This window comes from Crinia signifera, chromosome 7 (assembly GCF_055691185.1).
Source record: "Crinia signifera chromosome 7, ASM5569118v1, whole genome shotgun sequence".
In the NCBI taxonomy this organism is placed as follows: domain Eukaryota; kingdom Metazoa; phylum Chordata; class Amphibia; order Anura; family Myobatrachidae; genus Crinia; species Crinia signifera.
In genome coordinates, this window is record NC_139223.1 from 170,541,759 (window position 1) to 170,569,313 (window position 27,555).

Consider the following 27,555-nt stretch of genomic DNA (forward strand, 5'->3'; position numbering starts at 1 on the left):
ATAGAATCGACTCCTTTACTCATTACTCACTAATAGGACGCTTGTCAGTGCTTTAATTGAAACCATTGCACTTCAATTGCTGTAAGGGTTAATGTGTGCAATGCATGTGTTAGGCATGCTTGTAAGGATATATTGGCATCTAATTGATTCCAATTCCAAATAAGAAGTTTTTTATGAGGATAGGTAATTGAATAAGTGGGTCATGTGATGTATTGCAGAAGATACATAATAGTGGGTTGTTTGGCGTAAATACTCCGCTTACGTGCGGTAGCACCGCTTGGCTCCCGTTCGGATGCGGTATTCCCGAGCATACTCTGTAATACTCTGTAATACCGTGCAGAATCGGAGTGTTTCTCCCGCACACGCATGGTTTGTATGTCGTCCGTAAACACGCCCTGTTCTTAAAGAGTGAGTCCGTCCGAATGCGGAGGACCCGTGGGCGTTTCTACGGACGATGGCCGCACGCGGCAGAACACCGTGGCGTGCGGACCGCTCCGTAAGAATGCGGGAATATCCGCACCGATCAGAATAAGGGCCAATGAGCGGTCAAAGGTAGTTTCCAAGGAGACGGGCAGGGTTAATGGTGGCTGCGGGGGGATGCGGGCGGCAATGGAGAAGCTGCGGGCCCCTGACAGACCGGGGCGCGCAAGCGTCTCGTGCACGGGTGTGGTACAGGGGTCCGACAGTCGGGATCCCGACAGTCATTAGCCCGACATCGGGATCCCGACTGGCCGGACCCAGACAGCATGGTGAGTGCAACTAAGCCCCGTGCGGGCTCGCTGCGCTCGCCACGCTGCAGGTACGGTGGCTCACTACGCGAGCGACCTATTCTAATCTCCCTCTATGGGGGTCGTGGATCCGCACGAGGGAAAATAGCAGGTGGCCGTCGGGAACCCGGCTGTCTGTGTTTTGATAGTCAGAATCCTGACATCGGTAAATGTTTGATAGTCAGAATCCCGAATGTCGGGACCCTGTCCGGCACCCCTTGTGTCAGATGGCAGAACACGGCAGTTGGCAATGCTATGAGAGCTGCTCCATCTGTTTTTCACTAGATGGCTCTACAGTATTCCCAGATCCGATGTATACTGTATATTAATTTTGGCCCCCGGGCCCCTACAGATCTTACATAATATCCTTCTTGCAGGAGGAATGCTGTATCAAAAAAAAATGACACTTTAATGCACGACATGCTACTAAATGTATAACAAGCTCATCCACTGGGCGGTACAGCCGAGAACATATAGCCTAATAATCATATATATCATCTAATATAATAATGTATCATTTGCAGATTTTATGGAGGCTGCATCCATCATAACAGTGTCACTGCACTGGGAAATGTTCTGCAAACTCCGTACTCCCCAGTATTACAGCTGGAGTTGCCATTAGCAACCAATCCTTTTATAGACTGTACTTGATAAATTATAGCTAGAAGCCACTCTTTAGCAGGTTTGATATATTATCTGTATGTGACATAATAACAGGGTTTCCCTAGCAGAGTGAAGGGAGTACCCAATCAGATCTACAAGACCAATATAAAATGCTGTTGTGAGCACCTGTCCTGTATTCAGCCTCACACTGTCCTGATTTAGTTGTGCCACTAGCCTACCCCAGACAGAATTCCCTTTCTGCGCCACATGCACGCACTGGCAACAATGCTGATCCGCGTCAGTAACGCCATTTATTACCGAATAGCGACGCCGCATTTACTGCGCAAAATACAATTTACTGTTGTGTTTGCGTTTGAATTCAAGTACAAATTTATTTTAATTACAACCAGACATCCGTTAAATTCCATTTTGGAAGATCAAATGGGAATTGGCTTTGTGCCATTGACTGATTGTAAATCTCCAATAAATATGCAAATAGATGGCATTAGCTGGACCAGTGGTACTGCTAGACCAAGGCATGGTCAGCCAATCGGTAGTGGCTGCCGAACATCAGCATCATCACTCATTTTGCACACAGGGAAGAGCAACTGTACGATTATCGCCCTTTATGCAAATGCCACGTTACGCAAAAAATGCACCTGGTATGAATAAGTCCAACCAAATGGGCAAGCACTGTCAGCTAGGGATGGCCATTGTTGCCATTGCCATCGATGGCAATTCTGCAACTAGCCATCGATAGTGCTAAACTATGCAATGGATGACCATAGATATTTTTACATATCGATGGTCATCCATTGTTTTTGATTGATTGGCCAGTGGGCCAATCAAAACACGGGGGTGGGGCTTTGTGGGTGTCGGGGGGCGGAGCTATGCTCCGTGTCCCGTCACTTTGAAGAAAAAAAGAGCAAAACATTGTTTTGCTATTCCATCGATGGAGGGAAACCATCCCCCATCGATGGCAAAAGTATTCAACATCGGCCATGAACCATCGATGATATCGAATCATCGATGACCATCCCTACTGTCAGCGTCCGAACTCGCTGTAGTAGAGCCTTGTGCGTCTTTAGTGATGCGACCACGTCACTCCCATTACACGTTCCTGAGACAAACCATCTCTACGCCTCAATGAATGATGCACATCATATAACTTGCTGCTCCTAACTGTCATTTTTCAAGCACAGGTTGTAACATGGCAGTTAGAAGCTAACCGGTCTCTCCAAGGCTTAGTACATCTCCCCCTCGCTCCGATGATTCCTCTCTCCGGGGTCATTAATCTACAGTTACGTTCGGTGTCTATGCAAATCACAGACCTTCCTTTGCTGGTTATTTATACAGTCTCATCTTTTTGGTAAACATTTCCATAACAAAATATCAGACGGCGACATATAATTCATGGCGGCGAATCATTCTCAGGGATTATTCAGATTTCCAGGAAACTCAGAGAACGTGACATTAAACAGGGCCCATGGAGGGGGGATTATTAACACTTCGGATGATGTTACATGTATCAGAGACACAGAATCCCTATAAACTCCTAAGCACATACCAGCGGTGTGTGAAGAGAGGAGGGGCCAGGTGCAGCCTCTGCTGGCATTAGCATAAAACGTGCTCTCCCGAAATGGCCGGGAAGCTTCCAGAAACCATGTGGCACTTCCCAGGCCCCCTTGGGGTGTAGGCAAATCTCACGGAACCACCTGCCACCCAGCCACCCACTTACTGAGTGAAGTGGGCGGACCGGGCAGCCGATGATGCGATTAGCTCTGAGTTGCGTCATCGGAACCTCACCCCCATGGAAATCTCAGCATTAGATAGCAGTAGGTGTGGCCATGATGATTCATTTGCGCTGTGGGTTGCGCTGTGGCCATGATGATTCATTTGGCCTGTCCACTTCACACCACCATACTGCCTCAGTAATAAGGCATTCATCTCAGCCCCACTAGTGCCTCGCCCCACTCTTCCCACTCTTCCTAGTGATAGCCAGCGGGACCCACAATCAAACTCTGACACTCCCCTGCACTATCATGGGTCCCAGGTTGTATAACCATGGGGGCTACAGTATAAGTAAACTTCTTGATAGATGTGGTGTAACATGAATAAATGTAGTGTGACTAAATGTAATGTGAATATGGGGCATGACTATGTGATGTAATGTGTATAAGGGACACTGTCGTGTGACATAATGATAATAGGGCTGTACTACTTGCATAATTTGAATTGGGGGTATTGTTGTATGGCTAAGCCCCTTCCCAGAAACAAAAATACCCCTCTTTGCGGTACTCGATGTACAGTAGGTGTGCATTTTTGCTATTTAAAAAAGGGGGCATGTGTGGGGGGGGCAATGATCTTGCCGGCACAGGATTGCTATGGGTGATGGGTGATGCTGGCTGCTGTGATCTGTGCTAATCGATGCTGTGTTGTGAGAGGGATGCTGAGTCAGAGGTGAATCTAGCGCAGTTCTAGGGGGCACCAGACAAAATTTTGCCTAGGGCATCAAATAGGTTAGGGCAGGGGTCTTCAACCTTTACGACAGTGTGGGCCACATTAAAAAATTCAACGAAGCCCGAGGGCCACTAATCTCTACTGCGGTATTTAGCACAGCTCTTCCTAGACAGACATCACAGTCCCCATAAAGCACAGCCCTTAATAGATAGACAGCACAGCCCCCGCATACATAGTTGGCACAGCTGCCCATACACATAAACCCCACCTCCAAAATATAGTCAGCACCAGGGCTATTTCTAGACAATTAGGGTCCCAGTGCGAACAGAAAAAAAATGCAGCTCCCCCATACATAATATATTGAAGAAATTGCGCGCCCCAAAAAGGTGTGTCCTAATTCTAAGGGGCATTGTCTAATTATAAGAGTGTGAACTAGCAGGAAAACCATTACCTGACATCTCACTTTTGCAACCTGCATGACCAGACATTGGTTACAGCAGGAATGGTTGTTGTCTTTCCTCGCTTAAGTTGGATGGCTAAAGGCCGCACAGTGACATATAAACATGAAGGCCCACACAGTGACCTAGTACGCCTCACAAATCAAGCCCAAACAATGACAGGCTACTTAAATCAATATACACTGTTTATCCGTAATGCCCATTACACATTATGCCACACACCATGATGCCCATTACACATTATGCCACACACCATGATTCACCTCTGGCGTGTCCCACGTGCAAAGGAGACTAGCGCGGAAGGGTTTTTTTTACATGGCAATGACAGGTGGCGGGCCACTCAAAACAACTCAGCGGGCCACTTGTGGCCCGCGGGCCATGGGTTGAAGACCCCTGGGTTAGGGTGTACAAATCCATTCGCTCAATATCCCAGTGTTAATAAACATGATTTCTGGATTTTCCTTATGTACTAATAAAAAAATGTCAGGGAATGGAGCAGATAATGACAGATTCTGCAGAATAAACATGTTATTGCCGTGTTATTACTGATGCAGGGAACAGCTCGTATCATACGTGTAACGGAGAAACTGGCGGCTTTGAGAACACGACTGCTAATTACAACTTCAATTAGGGCACCTGCCAAGTACAGATAGGAAGAGAGTGTTCTCTCCACCATTAGAACTTGCCTTTTATCCAACATAAAACAGAGGACTCTGTGTAATATTCTGTAATCTCGCTCTCTCAGAGTCCCTCCATTTACCTCCATTCTGCATTTCAAGGGAAAGATAAAACCAGTTCATAATTACGTATGGGCGCAGAGGCGGATTTTCCGGCCAGGGAACGGATGGCAAAGATGCGGCATCTACGTGACAATAACACACAATATTCTCCAAGCAACAAAGATCGCGAAACAACATACGAAGAACAATGACGATTATAATGTGCAATTATTAGTGGGAACCAAAACTGTCAGCGACTGAATTAATGTGACAAAGGAGGAGATTCTGGAACAAAGCGTAATGCACGCACATTTATCAGTGACACAAGTGGCAGGAATCCAGTGTTACCAGGTAACATGCATAGTATTACCATTCCGGGAGTTATTCTTATTAACATTGATTCCTACATCAGCAGGGTGCGCCGTGCTGATCACAGCAGTAGGAGAAGAGCGGCTGTTAGCACACAGGCCCCTATTCAGATCTGATCGCAGTACAAATTTGTTCTCAAAATAGGCAAAACCATGCTGCACTGTAGGTGGGGCAGACAGTGGCAGATTAAGCCTTTGGGGGGCCCGGGGTACTTTAGAGCGGGGGGCCCCCTTGCACTTGTCATTACTGGCCGCACACTGCATGGCCGAATATTATACTGTCAAAACATAGAGTAAAGGCAGAATAAACTTGGTCAATGGTTACCTGCAGGGGATATATATATATATATATATATATATATATATATATATATATATATATATATATATATATATATATATAGACAGGGGGTTGGCGGCACTCGGAATAATAATAGACACCATATATATATATATATATATATATATATATATATATATATATATATATATATATACACACACCACATGAAAAGCCTGTGTTTGTCCCTCTGCCCCTTACTCTGGAGGAGACCTCACAGTCCTAGTGCTGCCTCTGATTAAAAACCCTCCTATGACTAAGCTGCTGCTGCTGTTCTCCATGGACCTGAGAAGTATGTAATGAGCTCCACCAATCAGAGCTCAGCACAAACTTCTCAGCCTCTGTCCTCTGGTGCAAAGTGTCATGGGACTTAGTCAACTCCCAGAAAAGCACTGCACACTTGTGCAATCAGTGTGCCTTGCCTCCCGATGCTCAGCACCATAAATCATTGTCACATTGGCAGATAGGTGAAGCTGCAGCACTACCCCACCCATGCACAAAACATTTAGCAAAAAAAAAAAAACATAACTTAAACATTGTCTTTTTAAAAAAAAAAAATGACAACCACAGGGGGCCCATAGCTAGAGGGGGTCCCAGGGGCACTGACCCCTTGCGCCTCCATTATAATCTGGCCCTGGGGGCAGATGTAACATGTGCAGAGAGAGTTACATTTGGGTGGGGTGCGTTGAAACTGAAATCTAAATTGCAGTGTAAAAAATAACGCAGCCAGTATTTATCCTGCATAGAAAAAAAAAAAATCACACAAATCTAACTCTCTATGCACATGTTAAATCTGCCCCACCTGCAGTGCACATGGTTTTGCCCATTTTAAGAACAAATTTGTACTGAGATCAGATCTGAATAAAGGCCTCAAAGCGGTAAGAAGGCGCCATGCACAAGAGCTAGCAATCTCTAGGATAATACCAGAGCTATTTATGAGTGTATCTTGATCATATGTCAACATGCAGTAGGCCAAAATTAACAAACGTTCGACATGGCGATGGATGATGGCAGGTCCCGGCGGCTCCCCCCTCCCTCCCTTACCCGGCGCTGCTGCTGCGCCGGGCTCTCCTCCTCCCTGCACCCGGAAGAGGATCATAGTGCAGGGAGGAGGAGGTCACAGGTCCGGGCAGCACAGCACTGTGAAGCTACGGTAGAAGCCCATAGGCCTCTATGGAGCATCAACAGATTTTTCTGGCGATGCCCCCCGTCGCAGTAACCCGGTGGGGGATGTTTAGAGCATCCCAAAATGTGGTAAAAACCCAGATAACAACATTTTTAGTTTAGAGAATCTACCCCTAGGCCTGAAGCGAGCTAAGTGAGGGTACACACTACACTAATTGTGGTCTACGTGGCCAGGTGTTAACATTGACATAAAGAAAAGGTGAACAATGCACGCTGGCCTTTTTCCTTGTAGATATTTTGCTTGTGTCAGTCGACTTACTGCATCGTGAACAAAATCGTGAGGAAGTGGTCACCAGTGCTGAAGGCAGACGACGCGTTTCATGTGGGATCAGGGTGCTGACAACTATGGGGTAAGGGGCCTATTTCTCATGGAATATTTGCAGGAAATTGGATGTTTGTGGGGGGGGCACACCCACAGATATTAACCCATTGAGTGCCGACATCTCTGTGAGATATGTGCAAAATACCTGCTATAAATGCCAGCGTCGTTCACATTTGTTATATAAATTTAAATAAAAAAAGTTGTGTCCAAAAATTTCCTATATAAGGTAACATTACAGGCCATTATGATGAATAACAAGGTTTGCTTGGCAATTTTCACACCAATTATGACAAATTCACTCGGCACTCAAAGGGTTAAGTATCCCTTGGATGTATGCACAGGAGACTGTAGCAGATTATCTTGAATATCTGTGGGATCCCCCGTTACCAATCAGAAACACAGCCGATAGAGGCTGGTTAACTGTTGACCTGACCAAGCTCTGGTATACCGTCAACGGAAAAAGGCCACAAACCCACAGATGACAAACACCACTGGGAGCTCCCATTATTCATCGACATATGACATGTTTATATATACTACAAGTTTGCGCTGTGCCTGCAAACATACCGATAACTCTGCTGCTTTATACAAACATAAGAATCAGGCTCCAACCTAAAGAGATCATCAGTTGTGATGAAGACGTTGAGTCTTGAGAACCCGTTTAAGGTTTTGTAGAGCGGTGTATCAAACAATATATAATAAATATACAAACCGCAGGCCGTCCAGAACGGCTACAAATAATGTATTCAACAATCATCAGCAAAATCGTCGCTGATGGAACAGACAATCGTCTCAATGTTTAGATTTTGCCCCGTCTTGGAGGACCTACCGTTGATCCACCTGGGTTCTGGATTTTGGATGGAAAACTCTTTTCTGAAAAGATCCTCCAAGGTGAGCATTGTGTCTGATGAGTTTGACGTTTCATCTGGAAAAGAAAACATATATGTATATTAATAATGGAATATTTCATATTCAAGCTGTCAACAAAAGCTCAGTTTGATGTCAATTAAAGATCTAATGTCTTTATTAATCATGACAAAGATACACACCGGTGTTGGACGACGACACCGGCGTAAATGAGGGACACAGAGCCTATGAGAAGGGAAGGGGCTTCCACACTGATGCGTCATTTAACCAAATATCCCGGCATGGTCAGGGGCTATGAATAAAAATGCTGGGTTGTCCTTGTCACCTGTAATTATGACTCACAGTAGGACTAATCAGAGGTCACAACGAAGATGGGGGATCGTTCAGTTAAGTCTTCTTCCAGTTACCTAAAGATCGTTGTTTGGGAGAATTTGGCAGGAGATACAGTGACCAACACAGATGGCCTTTGCAAGGTTTCACAAGTAACCACGTCTACAGTTCCGCCTCTTACCCGCTCCCTATTTCCTACATCACCCCCCCCCCCCCCCCCCACACACACACACACACACACACACACAGAAGCGGCAGCCATGAAATAAACACACCTAAACAAAAACACAAATGCCAATCTACAGTATGTTTGTGCCATAACATAACAGGATGTAAATATCTATTAAATAATCTGAATAGAGCGCAGCAGCCACACTCCACTGATAACCTTCCTAGAACATACTGTTTCCCCATTTAATCAATACAATCAGATTCAATTAAATATATGAGATATTTCTTAATAGTGCCTTGGATTGGGGGCGTGACCTAGACAGGAGAGAAGCAGGACGCTTTTCTAAAGAGCTCCTGCTCCTGTGCTCAAAAAGTACATTTTGGCATACCCTATCTATACCTGCCGCCTCTCAAGTGTCCTACTGCCCGGCGGGGACCCTCCGGTACCGGCGGGAGCGAGCTGCGGAGCCGGGGGACTGAGAAATCAGTCCCTGCAGGTTGCGGCCTAGCTCCGGCCTCAAGCCGCGGCCTCAATTTCTAGCCGCACCCGGAATTGGAGCTCCAGGGCCGGCGCGCGACCGCGAACTACCGCAATCAAGCAGATTTTTCCCCAAGACAGACCCAGCCCTGCCGCTCTGCCCACCCAGCCTGCCCTCATTACCCTCTGATGCCCAGGAGCTGGGGAATCGGCGCTGGAACCCGGGATTCACCCTCTCCCTGCAGACGGCGGCCATCTTGTCTAGGGGGATCTGCCTCTGACGCTGTGCCTGTTATACTGTGAGCCTGGGGCTGACCTGCACAGCACCTATACACCCTGAGTGTGCTGGGGAAGCTGAGCGTTCGGGGTCCCAGTGGTGTACACCACTATATACAGCTGCTGCCCTCAACACTGTACAGCCCTGAAATCATCAGTGAAGGTCAGTCTCCTGCAGCTGGGCACCAGGGAATAAGGGGACCCCACCTGATCTGCTGAACAGCCCTCTGCCCCCCTAGAGCCTCATGTGGGGAGGAGAGATTGGCTCCCCTGCTGCCCACGGCCAGGCCTCCATCCCAAAGCTTCATTCCGGTGGATCTTTCCTGTTTCAGGACAAAATGTGCCATTGCCATATGCAGTAATCACCTTCTCTACACCCCTCAGCCAAATTGATTACTTGGATGGATTGATTCCAATGTATAGGGATCCATACTGACAGTGCTGTTTATGTAATATCTTCATTGACTCCTCACGCTTCTATTGCTTTATTTCCTGGAGGGCGATTTAAAATCTCGCCGCTATGCGACCTCGAAAGAGCAAAGTATCTAAAACGGTGTCACAAGTAGCCTTCTTCAAGCCATCGCTTAGATCCTCTACCTCCGGAGGCGTTCCGCCCTCTACCTCAACTTCGACCCCTCCCCCGCGGATGTCTGCTCCTGCTCCTGTCCCGTCCCCCCCTTCGGGGACCCCTGCCCGGAGGGAGATTCCTGACGATGAAGCCCTGACAGTTGGCACTCTGAAAACCCTGCTGACGCAGATGAAAGACGAGGTTTCTGCCGAGATTCGCACTTCCCTCCAATCGTGCCAGCGATCCATAGATGACTTGGGAGAACGCACAGACACGCTGGGAGTCGAAAATGGGAGAGGTGGTTGCCTCCCACAATGACCTGATCGATTCGCATGCTTCCTTGGAGGAAGAGGTCGCATTGTTGCGGGATAAACTGGCGGACATGGAGGATCGTTCCCGCAGGAACAATCTTAAGCTAAGGGGTATCCCCGACAATGTTTCTAACAGCAGCCTTCATGACGTGGCAATGGACATCTTTAAAAAACTCCTACCTTCGGCCTCGTCCTCAGATTTACTCCTGGACCGGATCCACAGGCTGCCGAAGGCTAGGAATGCCCCTGAAGGAGATGTCCTTATGAGGGTACACTTTTTCCACATCAAAGAAGCGCTATTGAAGGCTGCTAGACCTTCTTCTGAGACTGCCGATGCTCTGAGACCATACCAGTTGTTTGGTGACTTGTCACAAGCGACTCTTGCCAAACGACGTGCCCTACATCCTATAACCGCAGCTCTAAGGAAGGCTAATATCCTTTATCGCTGGGGCTTCCCCACCCGTTTGCTGATCACACGTGAGGGGTCCACCATCTCCATCTCCTCACCTGATGAGGGTTTGAAAATCCTCCAAAAATGGAACATTTCGAACCCTCCTCCGGAGGCATCTCCGAACCGCCGGCTCCAGCAGGACTGGTCGACGGCGGAGTAGTGCCCCGTAAGTGAGGTGCCATATACATGTTGTTGTTTATCTGATCCTGTTAGGATTATATTTCCTTGTATTTTTTTTCTACTGCTCTGAGGATATTACACATACCAGTAATGTTTCTTTGTATATTGCTATACCAGTTCTTAGATATTAGGATAGTTTACTTCTAGGTTGATTGACACATTTTTGCTCCCACTTTATTATAAGTGTGTGTTGTATGTTCCCCCTGGGCGCATCCTGGTGCACCTATCAGTGCTACGAAATGATTGGTCTTTGGGTTGCAGTGGGGCGCCGCGATGCGTGCAGCTGGATCGCTAAGGGCGGTGGGATTGGGAGTATAGATGCATGGTTTCGTAGTCACTCACAATATAAGCTGTAGAGATGTAAGTGTCTCCATAACGTGTCTTCTCCCTACTTTATATATTTTTTGTATTCTTTATTTCTCTTCTATACTTTATCAATGGTCCTGTGTATGGCGAGTACTATACTACAGTCCAACTGATGCTTTATATTGTCACTGTGTTTGGGTGGCTGGGGGGTGGACGGTCGCTACCCCCTCCTAGAACCCTGGGTGAGGCGCTTCGCCCATGGCGCCTCTCTACGACTCTCTTTAGAGTCGCTGTCTTTCTGTTTCTTCTTTCCTGGTTTCCCCTCACTATATCCTGTTTGTCTCTCCTGTCCTACCCCTGGGTCCCAGTGTGTGAGTGTGACTCCAGTGTTGAGCCCTATCCCAGTAGGGTAACATCCTTCCTCGATCTGGATTATGGTTAATATTGTCTCACTGAATGTGAAAGGGCTGAATTCCCCCCAGAAACGTAAAGTAGCTTTAGCTTCGTTTCACAAACTGAAAGCACACATAGTTGCGATACAGGAAACGCACTTTAAGAAGACGTCACCTCCCAAATTTTTTGATAATCGATTCCCCCAGTGTTACACGGCTAACGGTCCCCTTAAAAAAGCAGGTGTGGCAATATTGATATCTGCTAACTGCTCATTTACAGTTACCTCTCAGCACTCTGACCCAGAAGGAAGATTTATTATTCTAGTGGGCCTACTGGACAGGGTTGAGGTCACCCTGGTCTCATGCTACGCTCCAAATACAAGACAGGTAGCGTTTCTTAGGAAACTTTGCGCATCAGTAGAGAGACATGCTAGGGGAGCTCTATTGATCATGGGGGATTTCAACATGGTTTGGGATCCCGCCGTAGACAGGTCTCGACTTGGTTCAAGAAGAGGCCCTCAGGTAATAGATCACTCCCGTAGATTTAGACAGATTATCAGTGAATACGACCTACATGATGCATGGCGCGTTAGACACCCAGGGGTCCGCGACTATACATTCTTTTCACATCCCCACCAGACGTACTCCAGGATAGATATGGTTTTCACCGACAAATGGTCATTAGCCTCTCTACAGAAAATTGCCATTTTGCCCATTACATGGTCAGACCACTCCCCTATACTGTTTTCTTGGGATCACAATTCCTATAGGTTGCCCCCAGGTCCATGGAAATTGGGCAAACTGGCTCTATCTCACCCCGAATCCCGTAAATTCATTAAAGACTCCCTCTCTTTATATGTCTCCACCAACCTACCGGAGGACACTAATGTGTTCAACCACTGGTGCTCGCTTAAGGCGGTTGTACGTGGCTCCGCAATACAAGCAGCATCCAGGTTAAAAAAGGCCCAGGCAAGAGATCTACTCTTGGCCGAAGAGGAATTAGCTAGATTGGAGTCTGCCCATAAGGCAGACCCCCTAGACAGAGCTTTGTTTAAACTGCTGGTTCAAGCTAGGGACAAAGTTAACATGTTCTCCCTGCAGGAAGTGCAAAGGAATATAGCTAAAATGAATCAGCGCTTCTATACCTTTGGGAATAAAGCAGGCCGCCTATTGGCTAGAAAACTGAGGGGTCAAAGGGCTAAGGCAAAAGTCAGCCTTTTATATAATTCTCATGGTGCTAGGGTGGTTGACCCTTTCCGTATTGCAGACACCTTTGCGGAGTACTACTCGCAGCTATATAATCTTAAATCTGATGTGCTCACCCCTCAACCAACGACAGCTGACATTGACGCTTTTTTGAATAGTATTAATCTCCCGAAGCTGGACTCCGAGGTCTGTCTGTCCTTATGCTCCCCCTGGTCCATCTCTGAAATAGAGGCTGCCATTGATTCGTTACCAAGCGATAAAGCCCCTGGCCCTGACGGCTATCCTTCTAATTTTTATAAATGCTTCAAATCGGAACTAGCCCCTTTATTAGTTAACGTATTCAACGAAGCCTCAGAATCCAAAGGATTCCCGAGGGAAATGCTTGAAGCACGCATTGTGGCGATCCCTAAACCCGGTAAACCCTCTACATCGGTTCAGAATTTCCGCCCTATTGCCTTATTAAACACTGACCTTAAATTGTACGCAAAGCTGGTGGCTAATCGTTTGGCACCTTTACTCCCCTCCCTTGTTGCGGCAGACCAGGTGGGATTCGTCCCGGGCAGACAGGCCCCGGATAACACAAGAAGGGTTTTCAACATTTTAGAGTACTGTGATTACAATCAGAACCCCCTACTGCTGCTTTCTCTTGACGCTGAGAAAGCGTTCGACAGGCTTCACTGGGGTTACCTTAGGAACGTCCTGTTACGTTTTGGTATAAACGGTAGATTCCTGGATGCTATATTTGCTTTATACTCATGCCCTTCCGCAAGGGTGTTTGTAAATGGTTGCCTTTCCTCTAGTTTCCAAATTTCCAATGGTACTAGGCAGGGTTGCCCCCTGTCCCCACTCATCTTCGTGCTGGCCATAGAACCCCTCGCTGAAAAAATTAGATCAAATAGTCAGATTAAAGAACCGATTATTAGTGGAATCCCCCATAAAATATGTATGTTTGCAGACGACATACTCCTATGTCTACTGGATCCTGAAAACTCCCTTCCCGCTCTCCATATGATCCTCGAGGAATACTCCTGTTAGGATCTCCTGTGCCACGCTGTCTGGCGAGACACCACGTGACACTGGCTGGAAGGAGATAGAGACAGGACCAGGGCAGCCTCGCCAACCTGACTCCGTTGTACCCAGATGGAGTTGACGTGTGTGTGCGGGGTGCTAGGCTTCACCAATAATAGCCGCGTTCGTGGGAGCCCGTTAGTCAGGCTCCCACCTCGATGCCACCTGGTCTTATGTTAGGACAACACACACGCCAAGGCCAGTGATGAACAAGGGGAAACCTATCTACAAACAAAGAGGCGAGAACCACCCTGCCCTGCGGAGAGGGGTGCCAGTGGATAGCACTCTAAACAGGAACCCGCTGTGCTAATGCTTAACAGGTGTAACCATACACAGTATGCTGACACACTAAGAACTGCTGACGGGTGTAACAATACACGATATGCTGACACACTAAGAACTGCTGACGGGTGTAACAATACACGATATGCTGACACACTAAGAACCGCTGACAGGTGTAACAATACACTATACGCTGACACAATAAGCAAATGATTAGTACGGAGACAAAGAGGGGGAATCTTCCCAACTTATCTGGAACCGAGGGATATCAATATCTGGAGAAGGAATCCCACAAAGACCAACAGGAGCTGCAGGGACCGGGAGACGGATAAAGGACGACACACGGACACCGGGAGAACAGGAGACTGGATGGAGGACACAGCTGGGAATCAATGACAGGATGCAGGATGACTGGACACAGGAACCAGGAGCAGTGGGTAAGCAGGAACCAGGAACACTTGAGACCCTGAGGTACAAGCTATAACCGGCCTGGGACTGAACAACCAGAGGGTTTATATAGAGAGCACAATGTGGTGCTGATTACACATAGCCTGAAGGTGTGCACTGCAGGCTAGGAGCCTAATCAAGACACCTGAGTCCAGAACACACAGTACTGAAAGTAACCTGCAATGGCCCAGGCTGACCACTGGATGTCACTAGCGAGTACACACACACACAGGCTGAGATAAACCCAGGGAGAACACACAGAAAATGTGAATGGTACATAACACCGATCCGCTGGAAGCGGATCGTAACAGTATCCCCCCCTAAAAAAGGTGGACTCCGGACACCCCAGCTTGATCAAGGGGAACCAAGAACAAAAACAGACTCAATGTCTCCGACAAGACTTCTTCTTCTTCTTCTTCTTCTTCCCAGGTTGCCTGGGAGTAAACACAGTAATACCAAAAATATTGTCTGAACTAACAGTACCCTCAACTAAAGACATTTCATCGATTTCAGAGTTGTAATCTGAGTTGGAGTCCGCATCTAAGGGAAGGATTATGGTTTCAATCTTGGTAACATTTGGCACTGGAGAAGAAGTAGTATCGCAAGACTGAACATAGGCAGGACTCTTGACAGATTGAGTAGACACTGGACAAGACACTGGACAACCATCGATCTCTGAATTCAAGACAGAATCAAGCCTGGATTCCACTGGTGTAAAAGCTAAGATTCCAGGGGCATTCCTGTTAAAACGAGCACACCCAGCGACCATAGCTATGGGCTGGGACTTTTGTACTGACTTTCCTGTGCATGATGGAGTCTCTGCAGAGAAGATGGTCAGTCCAGAGGCAGGTGAACCACTTTTATTGGGACCAAATTTTTTCAATACAGCATCACTGAATGCTGGGAGATTCTTAAGAATGGGATCCTCAGATTCAATAAATTTGGACGCCCATTTGAAAGGTTCACCTCTGAAGCAATAAATTAAATAGAGCACCACATTATCTGAAGTGATACCTAAAAATGGTCTGGACTCCAAAATAGTGATAAAAAATTTAGTGAGCGCAACAAATTGGGTTAGGTCCCCATCAAAAACTATAGATGTAGAGATATCATTCAAAGCATCAACAGTAACTTCATTATCCGCTAACTGACTGGACTGTATAGCTGGAATTATGGCCCTTGAGGCTGAGACTTTAGGGACCCCCTTAGAGGTTATGACCTCTTCCAAGTCTGATGGTCTTTCTGGTTGGGCAGCACTATGATGAGTCTCTGGCTGATCACCACTGTGATGCACTTCTAAGTGGGCAGCACTATAGTGAAACTCTGGCTGGGCAACAACAAAAAGACCAACAGATGGTCTCTCCATGTTACCGACATGGCTGGAACTCTGTTCAGAGACAGGACAATCAGAATCCCTCTTAGGGATTAGATGGACAGCGTCCCCATCTGGGGCAACACAGACTTGAACCCCCTCTGGGGCGACACAGGCTTGAACCCCCTCTGGGGCGACACAGGCTTGAACCCCCTCTGGGGCGACACAGGCTTGAACCCCCTCTGGGGCGACACAGGCTTGAACCCCCTCTGGGGCGACACAGGCTTGAACCCCCTCTGGGGCGACACAGGCTTGAACCCCCTCTGGGGCGACACAGGCTTGAACCCCCTCTGGGGCGACACAGGCTTGAACCCCCTCTGGGGCGACACAGGCTTGAACCCCCTCTGGGGCGACACAGGCTTGAACCCCCTCTGGGGCGACACAGGCTTGAACCCCCTCTGGGGCGACACAGGCTTGAACCCCCTCTGGGGCGACACAGGCTTGAACCCCCTCTGGGGCGACACAGGCTTGAACCCCCTCTGGGGCGACACAGGCTTGAACCCCCTCTGGGGCGACACAGGCTTGAACCCCCTCTGGGGCGACACAGGCTTGAGCCCCCTCTGGGGCGACACAGGCTTGAACCCCCTCTGGGGCGACACAGGCTTGAACCCCCTCTGGGGCGACACAGGCTTGAACCCCTTCTGGGGCGACACAGGCTTGAACCCCTTCTGGGGCGACACAGGCTTGAACCCCTTCTGGGGCGACACAGGCTTGAACCCCTTCTGGGGTGACACCAACTTGAACCCCTTCTGGGGTGACACCAACTTGAACCCCTTCTGGGGTGACACCAACTTGAACCCCTTCTGGGGTGACACCAACTTGAACCCCTTCTGGGGTGACACCAACTTGAACCCCTTCTGGGGTGACACCCAACTTGAACCCCTTCTGGGGTGACCCCAACTTGAACCCCTTCTGGGGTGACCCCAACTTGAACCCCTTCTGGGGTGACCCCAACTTGAACCCCTTCTGGGGTGACCCCAACTTGAACCCCTTCTGGGGTGACCCCAACTTGAACCCCTTCTGGGGCTGCGGCCTCCGGGCCCCCACTCGGGGCTGCGGCCTCCGGGCCCCCACTCGGGGCTGCGGCCTCCGAGCCCCCACTCGGGGCTGCGGCCTCCGGGCCCCCACTCGGGGCTGCGGCCTCCGGGCCCCCACTCGGGGCTGCGGCCTCCGGGCCCCCGGCCTCTGACCGGCTCGGCGGGCCACCGGCCTCTGACCGGCTCGGCGGGCCACCGGCCTCTGACCGGCTCGGCGGGCCACCGGCCTCTGACCGGCTCGGCGGGCCACCGGCCTCTGACCGGCTCGGCGGGCCACCGGCCTCTGACCGGCTCGGCGGGCCACCGGCATCAGACCGGCTCGGCGGGCCACCGGCATCAGACCGGCTCGGCGGGCCCCCGGCATCAGACTGGCTCAGCGGGCCCCCGGTATCTGAGTCAACCACCTGGGTTTTCCCTTCAAGGGTTTGCAACTCTGACTCCCTGGTCAATAAAACATCAGCACTGGAACCAGTAGAAAAAGGCAGAGTGCTTTTACTGGGAGACTCGGCAGAGAGCTCCTCTGCCACAGTGGAGACAGGCTTAGATCTGACAACCTGCTCAGATCTGGCCAGAGGAGATACCCTGACGGCACCACCGGAATTACGCAAGCCACACGTCTGCAAGAAGTGGCCAGAATCTCCACAGTATAAGCATAGGTTAAGGTTTCTACGCCGCTGACGCTCCTCTAACGGAAGCTTCGGTCGTAGATAACTTCTATGCTTTACCTGACCCTCTGGGTCTGAGGACTTGCTGCCTAATACTTCCCTAGGCAGGGCCTCATTAGGGGCTGAACAAACCCCAGTGACCTCTGGGAGGATCAGAAAAATATCAGTGATGAGTCTTTGCAGCTGCAGAAGAGACTGCTGCAAAATCTCCCACTGCCCAGGTTTTACGGCATTGAATGCCAAATTTAGAGCCGCTAATGACTCTTGCATGGCCTGCATGATATGGCCATGCAAGTTTATACACCAGCAAGAAAAAAACTGACACAAGAAAAAGCTGACACGGGCAAAAAGCTGACACGGCTAGAAATCTCTGGACTGAGAGGGCAGAACTCAGCTCCAGAGTGCTGTATGGCCGGTTATAATGTTAGGATCTCCTGTGCCACGCTGTCTGGCGAGACACCACGTGACACTGGCTGGAAGGAGATAGAGACAGGACCAGGGCAGCCTCGCCAACCTGACTCCGTTGTACCCAGATGGAGTTGACGTGTGTGTGCGGGGTGCTAGGCTTCACCAATAATAGCCGCGTTCGTGGGAGCCCGTTAGTCAGGCTCCCACCTCGATGCCACCTGGTCTTATGTTAGGACAACACACACGCCAAGGCCAGTGATGAACAAGGGGAAACCTATCTACAAACAAAGAGGCGAGAACCACCCTGCCCTGCGGAGAGGGGTGCCAGTGGATAGCACTCTAAACAGGAACCCGCTGTGCTAATGCTTAACAGGTGTAACCATACACAGTATGCTGACACACTAAGAACTGCTGACAGGTGTAACAATACACGATATGCTGACACACTAAGAACTGCTGACGGGTGTAACAATACACGATATGCTGACACACTAAGAACCGCTGACAGGTGTAACAATACACTATACGCTGACACAATAAGCAAATGATTAGTACGGAGACAAAGAGGGGGAATCTTCCCAACTTATCTGGAACCGAGGGATATCAATATCTGGAGAAGGAATCCCACAAAGACCAACAGGAGCTGCAGGGACCGGGAGACGGATAAAGGACGACACACGGACACCGGGAGAACAGGAGACTGGATGGAGGACACAGCTGGGAATCAATGACAGGATGCAGGATGACTGGACACAGGAACCAGGAGCAGTGGGTAAGCAGGAACCAGGAACACTTGAGACCCTGAGGTACAAGCTATAACCGGCCTGGGACTGAACAACCAGAGGGTTTATATAGAGAGCACAATGTGGTGCTGATTACACATAGCCTGAAGGTGTGCACTGCAGGCTAGGAGCCTAATCAAGACACCTGAGTCCAGAACACACAGTACTGAAAGTAACCTGCAATGGCCCAGGCTGACCACTGGATGTCACTAGCGAGTACACACACACACAGGCTGAGATAAACCCAGGGAGAACACACAGAAAATGTGAATGGTACATAACACCGATCCGCTGGAAGCGGATCGTAACAACTCCAGGATCTCCTTTTACAAACTGAATACTTCCAAGACGGAAGCCCTCCCGTTAAATATCCCCCCAGCAGTAGTTGCGCTATTAAAAGATAAATACCGCTATGCCTGGCAAACGAAGTCAATCAAATATTTGGGGGTACATGTGACTAGAGACATTAACATAGCCGACTGTAATTTTACACCATTACTAATCTCCTTTGAAAAATTAATTCTAGAATGGTCCATCCATGAGATCTCTTGGCTGGGCAGGATTGCAGCCTCTAAGATGATCTTATTGCCTAAACTTATGTATCTTTTCAGGGCTATCCCTAGACTTCCCTCCAAGTCTTTAATATGTAAATTTAACACTTTGTTCTCTAAATATATCTGGAAGGGCTCTAGGCCCCGGATATCTAGGGGAGTTCTCTCGCTGCCTAAGGACTTGGGGGGTACCGCCTACCCGGATATTGAGAGATATCAAATGGCGTGTATACTCAGCCAGGCCAGAGACTGGTTTGAGGTTCACTCTCCTAAGCCTTGGGTGATGATGGAACGATCTTTCTCCTCAAAAATTCCTCTATCTGACTTACTCTGGGTACCTTCACATGCATCCCCAACATGGCCTGGTCCGGGGGCAGCTATCAGAGCTACCCTATCGGTCTGGTATAGATCTATACCAGATGACATTAATGTCGCCCTGCCGGGCCCCGAACTATCAATAAAATCCATAGCCAGGCTCATTCCCAACTTACAGTTAGACTCTTGGATTGAGGCAGGAATTTTGTACCTAAGACAGCTGTACCTCGATAGCTCCCTTTTACAATTCTCCACTCTGCAGGCGCAGTTTGGGTTGCCCAAACAAGATTTCTACAAATACCTCCAAGTCCGCCATTGGTTATCCACTACCTTTAAAAATGCATCAGTGGGCCCATCCTTCCCTAAATACCTATTATCCTATCTATCTTCTCAGACGCATAGAGGGGGGATATCAAAATGGTACTACTATTTACTTACAAAATTGAAAAAAGGAAAACTGCCGGCGCAATTAAAATGGGTAGCAGATCTCTCCATCACTTTCACTGAGGAGGAATGGGACTCCATTGTCCATTCTGGTTTTAAAATGTCCAAATGTTTACACCACTCAGAGATGTTTTATAAATTATGTCAGAGGGCATACTTCACCCCTCAGCGGCTACATGGAATCTGGCCTGCCGTATCCAAGCTCTGTTGGAGGGGCTGTGGTGGCGTTGGTTCAATCTACCACATTTTTTGGGACTGTTTACTGATACGTCCGCTGTGGTCTGAAGTATTCTCCCTCATTAGTGAGGTCCTGAGGGTTCACGTCCCTCCTGACCCGATAGTGGCGTTACTGCATCGTACCATGTTACTCTCTGGGGGGGATCTTTATATACTTAGGCATATTTTGATTTCAACTAAGGCAGCCATCGGCCAACATTGGAAATCTCCAGTGGTACCTTCAATCTCGCATATTGCTAATACTACTCATAAACATTTCCTATTTGAGACCGCCAACGTTAAATACTCATCCTCAGCCTCGTCGATCCATATCAAATGGCTCAAATGGAGCGAACACAGAGAATCACGAGGCCTATCACTCACCTACACTGATCCCTCAGATTTATCAGTCCTCTCCTCACCTCCACATTCCTCGGCTGAATAGTTCCACATTGGGAGCATGACCCCTGCTGGGGCCGACGCAGTGTCCTTATTACACCACGGCACACATTGGGATCTAACCCCTTACCCTCCCCCATCCCTCTTGGTTCTCTCCCTATTCCTTCTCTCTTTCTTCTTACCTCCTCTTCAATAAATATAAGTCTTGCTTATTGATTGTGAATTAGCCAAATTTTTCACAGTGTGTACCTTGATGTTAAGAATTCTCCTTTCATTTGATCATTCATTTATGTACACTCAGTTGCTATGCAAAACTGTCTTCCTTTATTTTGTACCTGTGCAAGACTTAATAAAAATTTATTATTTAAAAAAAAAAAAAATAGTGCCTTGGATTTCTGTTACTAATGTTAGTCTTATATTACCAATGTCAATATGCGTTTGTGCCGCATGTGCTTTATGCAATAAAGTAAATAGGGGGAGTAATTGAGATAATGTAGAACAGGTGGGCGGTGGATCTGAGCATGGTGACTTATCCATCTTATCGCCAAATCCTCCTGAGTCATACGGAACATCTGATGCTGTGTATAATAATACTATAAAGCTAGAACCACAATGACAATAATTGATTTATTGTAAGTGTTTAGCACTGGGAAAAAAGTTGTTGGGAAATCTATATAATCTGGGAAAAATGCAAAGGGCCCATTGCTGAATAAATGCCATCTTCAGATGGCGTTAATAGCCAGCAGACCACTTTTTCTGAACAGAAGGAATTCTAGAGTCCTAGGGGCCTAATACAACATTGATTACAGGGATGTGACTGCGCATGCACTAGCCCTCCGTGCCGCCACAGCCAGCGACAGTCTGTGATCGCATGCCATACGCTGGTTCATTGACAGCCAGTCATCGCTTGTGGCCGGCATCCCAGCGTTTTCTGGGAGTGCCGCACAAAAATGCAGGTAGGCCCAGCTAGTCATCAGCGGCCCCAATCTCCCCATGACCATCGCAGCGCTGAGTAAGCTGCACACGGTGGAGGGAGGTCCATTTGATGGTGAGAGGATTTCTCCCTTTTCAGAGGGCTCTGTGCACAGTGGCAGCCCTTCTCTCAAGCAGGGATGGGGCTGAATCATCCCCTCAGAACATTCCGAGTGGATCCCTCCACCTCCAGAGGTCTTCCCTGTGCATGAGTAAACTCAATCTGCGCATGCATGGGGAAGGTCGCTAGAGGTGGAGGGATCCACTCGGAATGGATTGATAATATTCAGTTGTCGTTCCCCCCCCCCTTCTGTGGCAGCTCCTGATTGGCTGCTGGTCCGCAAGTTCCAACTAGGTTTCAGCCAGGGCCAGTTTAAAAATGGCTGCACCTTTTCCATGGCGGTTTGTCCAAGTGGTAGCTGCAATGAGCCTGGCACCTATACAGGGATCAGGTCCCCTTGCTGCCTGATGACTCGGCCGGTAGCTGAGGGGTGGCATAAGGACGCTATCTTAGGGGAATCCCAGATTAGAGTCGGTGCAGGCAATTAGTCAGAAAAGTGGTCACTTTACGATCCTGCGCTATTGTGCATGGCACGGCTGTCCAGCTGCAGGGGTTCCCAGCCCTCCCCCTAATATCTAACCCTAATCCTCCTCTGCCCAGTCCATGCAAACATGTCGACATTATGAAGATTGAGAACGTAAATGTAGACTACATTGCAAAGCAGTGGATATTTCCTGGTCTAGGCCGACCCTGGCAGCTGCTGACATTATTTGTTATAAATAAGTATTGCTTGCAGCACATTGGCCCTGGAAATACAGAGCTGCAAACAGCGGACACTGTAAAACATACAGTATACGGTCATTGTCATGCAAAGCCCAGCTAAAGTCCAGGAAATGTGTGTGTGTGTGTGGGGGGGGGGGGGGGGGGCGTTAGTCAGTTCTGTGGACCCAAGTTCTATAGGCGAATCTAAGGGTTGGTCCGGGGGTGCACCGCACCACCCATTAGACAATTTAAACAAATGACCGCCGGGCAGAGAGAGCTGTGAGCTGCCCGCTGTATAGTTTAAGCAGGTCCATCAATATTTTCATATCTCCCCTCGCACTGGCCCCCGAGCCAAAAGGAGCATGCGGCCCGGCAGCCAATCAGGAGTGCCATTAGTGGTATTGGCTCGTGGCCCAGCGGGAGAATTGAAATATCGACGGATCTGCTTAGACTATACAGCTGGGCAGCACATAGCTCTCTCTGCCTGGCTATCATTTCTTTTGATTATGTGCATGCAGCAGTTATGAGTCTCACTCCCCCTTGGCAACGAGCAATCCCCCCCACCTTTGGCAAAAAGCAATTTCACTCCTCTTTTGCAATGAGCATTTCACTCCCTCTTGGAAACAAGCATGTATTCCCCCTTGGCAAAAAGCATGAAGCCCCCTTGGGCATCGAGCATAAAGTCACTTACATCAAGCATGAATCCCCTAGCAATGAGCATGTAGGTAAGCGGCACTTATGTGTCAAATATATAATGGGCATTATGGTTTGTTATATAGTATGTAATGGGCATCATGATGTGTGGCACAATGTGTAATGGGCATGGTGTGTGGCCTTATGTGTAATTGGCATTACGGTTTGGTTATATAGGGCGGGATGTATTAAAATACATCGCCGCCTGCCCGCCGCGATACCAGCGCATATGTACTAACATATGCAGCTGGCATCGCGGTGCGGTGACGGAGACCCCCCGCGATACCTGTACTGTGCTGTGCGTCATCTCCCTGCCGCCTGACTTTCCCCTCATGCCTGCTTAGCTGTCCCCGGCACCTCTTCCTCCCCCCTGCAGCCGGAAGGACGTCCGGCTGCGTTACTAGGGGGAGGAAGGGCTTACCTTCCGGGTCCAGGAGGACCTGGACTAAGGTAAGCCAGAGGGAGGGGGGGTCAGCGGGTTTGCAGCGGAGGCGTCGGGCGGCGAAAGGAGCCCATAGGCTTCTATAGGGTATCGCCACCAAAAGATGGCGATACCCTTCACTGCGGTAACGAGGCGGCGGGGTTTTAATACATAGGAAAATGTGGTAAAACAGGTTTTACCGCATTTTCCCCTTAGTACATCTGCCCATAGTATGTAATGGGCATCATGATGTGTGGCACAATGTGTAAGGGGCATTACAGTGCGTGGCTTTATGTGTTATGGGTATTACAGAGTTTTCTAAAATGTGGAATGGGCATTACAGTGCGGGGTCTAATGTGTAATACCACACCCCTGTGATGCCATGCTTACTTTTCATAAGGCCACCTCCTCCTTTCTTATCCTATCAAACCACGGTACGATTTGGGCGAAGTAAATTATTTATGCAGTGGCATATCTATATACTTGTAGGTCCCTCTCAGCTCTGGGACCCATAGCAGCTGCACCCCTGCACCTATGATAGTTACACCCCTGTATATAACACATGTAACTGTGACAGGGAAGGTGGCCCCTCTCAGCTCTGGCCCCATAGCAACTGCACCACCTATGGTAATTACACACCTTTATATAACACATATAACTGTGACAGGGAAGGTGGCCCCTCTCAGCTCTGGGCCCCATAGCAGCTGCACCCCCTGCACCTATGTAGCTATACCCCTGTATATAACACATGTAACTGACAGGGAAGATGGCCCCTCTAAGATCTGGGCCCCATAGCAGCTGCACACCTTCACCTATGGTAGCTACCTCCTGTATATAACACATGTAACTGTGACAGGGAAGGTGGCCCCTCTCAGCTCTGGGCCCCATAGCAGCTGCACCCCCTGCACCTATGGTAGCTATACCCCTGTATATAACACATGTAACTGTGACAGGGAAGGTGGCCCCTCTAAGATCTGGGCCCCATAGCAGCTGCACCACCTTCACCTATGGTAGCTACATCTGTATATAACACATGTAACTGACAGGGGAAGGTGGCCCCTCTCAGCTCTGGGCCCCATAGCATCTGCACTCCCTGCACCTGTGGTAGCTGCACCCCTGTATATAACACATGTAACTGTGACAGGGAAGGTGGGCCCCCTCAGCTCTGGGCCCCACAGCAGCTGCACTCCCAGCACCTATGGTAGCTACACCAATGTATATAACACATGTAACTGTGACAGGGAAGGTGGCCCTCTCATCTCTGGGCCCCATAGCAGCTGCACTCCCTGCACCTATGGTAGCTACACCCCTGTATATAACACATGTAACTGTGACAGGGAAGGTGGCCCCTCTCAGCTCTGGGCCCATAGCAGCTGCACTCCCTGCACCTATGGTAACTACACCTCTGTATATAACACATGTAACTGTGACAGGGAAGGTGGGCCCCCTCAGCTCTGGGCCCCACAGCAGCTGCACTCCCTGCACCTATGGTAGCTACACCAATGTATATAACACATGTAACTGTGACAGGGGAAGGTGGCCCCTCTCAGCTCTGGCCCCATAGCAGCCTGCACCACCTGCACCTACAGTATGGCAGCTACACCCTGGATTCAGGATAGAGGAGAGGACCAGAGGACATCAGACACAAAGACCTGAGACCCCATACAGGGGGTCCCCGACATCTGGGCGCCCTGATACAGAGATAATCCTGAAGTTGCACTGTTGGTGGTCTCTTGGCGGTTTTTCCTGGTCCCCTGAATTTATCAGATCAGCACTTTATTCCTGCATATAATGTATTGCGGCTCTCCGGGGCTCACCAGTCCCGGGAACATGTGGCTGGTTTAACAGCAGAAATATGAAAAATTCATGAGCTCTCTGGTGTTTTACCTTAAACAGCAGATTTTCCTAAACCGCCCATCGATACTCGCTGGAAATAGCAGCTAAATCTCTGGGGGATTAATTAACAGGGAATCACCATCTTGAACTGAGAAGTGACTTTGCAGGGAACAGGTAGCGAGCCCAGTCCCTGCGGCCTCATTGGCATTCCTGGCAGATGCAGGAACGCATTACTGAGGCAGAGCAGGAACACTGGAGGAGAGGAATCCTTGGGCTCTCCATGCGGTAAGTGTTGGGGGGGGGGGATGGGACATGATCACGTTCCGGCTCATTACAGACCATTATGTTCTTAGTGATAAGATTTGATGACTTATGTAGGAAAGTTGTATAAAGTTCCGACATTTCTGCTGCCACCACTGTGACTGGAGGACGCAGTGATTCCGGCGCTACTGCATGTAGTTACTAAGCATCTGTCAGTATATTCCCCTTGGGAGCGTGGTCCCATTTGTGTAACATTCAATATTCATTGACATGCAGCTGCCACGCGAGGATAGCAACAGCTCCCCTAATCCATGGAAGTCTAAAACTAATAGAAAAAGACAGCTCTAAATGTGTGTTTAAAAACAATATATATATATATATAAATAAATATATATAAAGAAATGCGCCAACATTTTGGGGCTGGCACGCCCCTTTGTCAAGGCAAAAAACGTCACTTCACTTTGTTTTTTGCATTGACAAAGGGGCGTGCCAGCCCCGAAACATTGGCACATTTCTTTATGCATGATTCATAAAAAGTATTTTCACCAACTCCCTCTGGAGTGCCGTCTTTCTTCCTCACATGTGTTTATCTACATGCAGGGCACCAGGGCATTCGCATTCGAAGGGAGAGTGACGGCCCACATACGATATAGATATATATATATATATATATATATATATATATTACAGATGAAGCTGCTTTCATCTTTGCAAGGGCTAGCGGTGAATTCGCTATGCGACAGCCCCCGCCAGCCGCCGGAAGGGCAGAGCGTGCACGAGACGAGCGTGTGTCCCCTTGCAATGGGGGCACCCCCGGGTTCCCGCCCTTTCGCCGCAGGTCCCCGCCGCGTTACGCCACCTCCCCGCCCCCCCCCCCCTAACCAGCCTATCTCCCGGAGACGGGCAGGGTTGGGGGGGGGGGCAGGTTCCTGTCCTCCCACTGACAGGAAACTCAGATGCGCGTGCATTTGGGATGCTCGAGCATCCCAGTCAGATGTTGCGCCGCTCGCCAGTGGGGGGTGGTCTGGCGAGCCCTGGCGCTGGATGAGCGGCGCTACATCTGTATATATATCAGGGTTGCCTACCCTCCCGGTATGGCCGTAAAATTGGGTCTCCCTCCCGGCGCCTCGAAAGGTGGACAAACCTCCCGGATTCCGGCTTTTAGGGGAAGGGTCGGGGCTAAAGATGCAAATTGCATCGACATCAGGACCCCAAGTGCTGCTGACAGTTTCCTCTCCGGGGTTCTCCTGGAGAGGAGACTTTAAAAGTAGGGAACATATATATATATATATATATATATATATATATATATAATATACACAAATTGACAGGGTAAAATCATGAAATTGCCTTTTAAAAAATGTCTTATACTTCTGGTTATACAACAACATCCTTCTATTGCTCAGGTGAGCTGTCCCTAAAACTAAAAGGGGGAGTGTCTATGTGCATAGCTTTATGGGGCTGCTGACATCACTAAAGGGCGTGTGGCTTTGTTGTGCATGCCCCCAATTACCTCACTACAAGGATGTGCTACTTCCCCTGGAGACTCTTCCAACACTGCCGGCTCCTTCTCAGTGACAGGAGCCAAGTGCTGCAGGTTAATCTCACACTGCAGCACCTGTCTCCTATCACTGTGGAGGAGTCTGCATTTAATGTCACTCTCTTCAAGGATAACAATCGAAAGTGGTCCGCACCCCTGTTGTGACATCACTGCCACAAGCGGCCACTGAATCAGCTTTCAGTAGATAAAGCTGGGTACACACTACGCAATTAATCATATCAGAGGTGAAACTACCATTAGTGCAGCTGTGCAGTGCACAAGGGCCCCTGAGGACTAAGAGGCCTACTGCTGCCCCTGTCACACT

The 27,555-nt window shown here is 48.9% G+C and overlaps 1 protein-coding gene across 1 annotated transcript in view; it reads right to left on the reverse strand.

Annotated features, from left to right (window-relative positions):
- The window catches only part of DPP10 (dipeptidyl peptidase like 10), a 260,103-nt gene that overhangs the window by 153,361 nt on the left and 79,187 nt on the right, over positions 1-27,555 (reverse strand). The window contains exon 3 of the mRNA XM_083154339.1: positions 8,052-8,147. Coding sequence (XP_083010465.1) covers positions 8,052-8,147 — 96 coding nt within the window. The remainder of the gene's footprint in view (positions 1-8,051; positions 8,148-27,555) is intronic.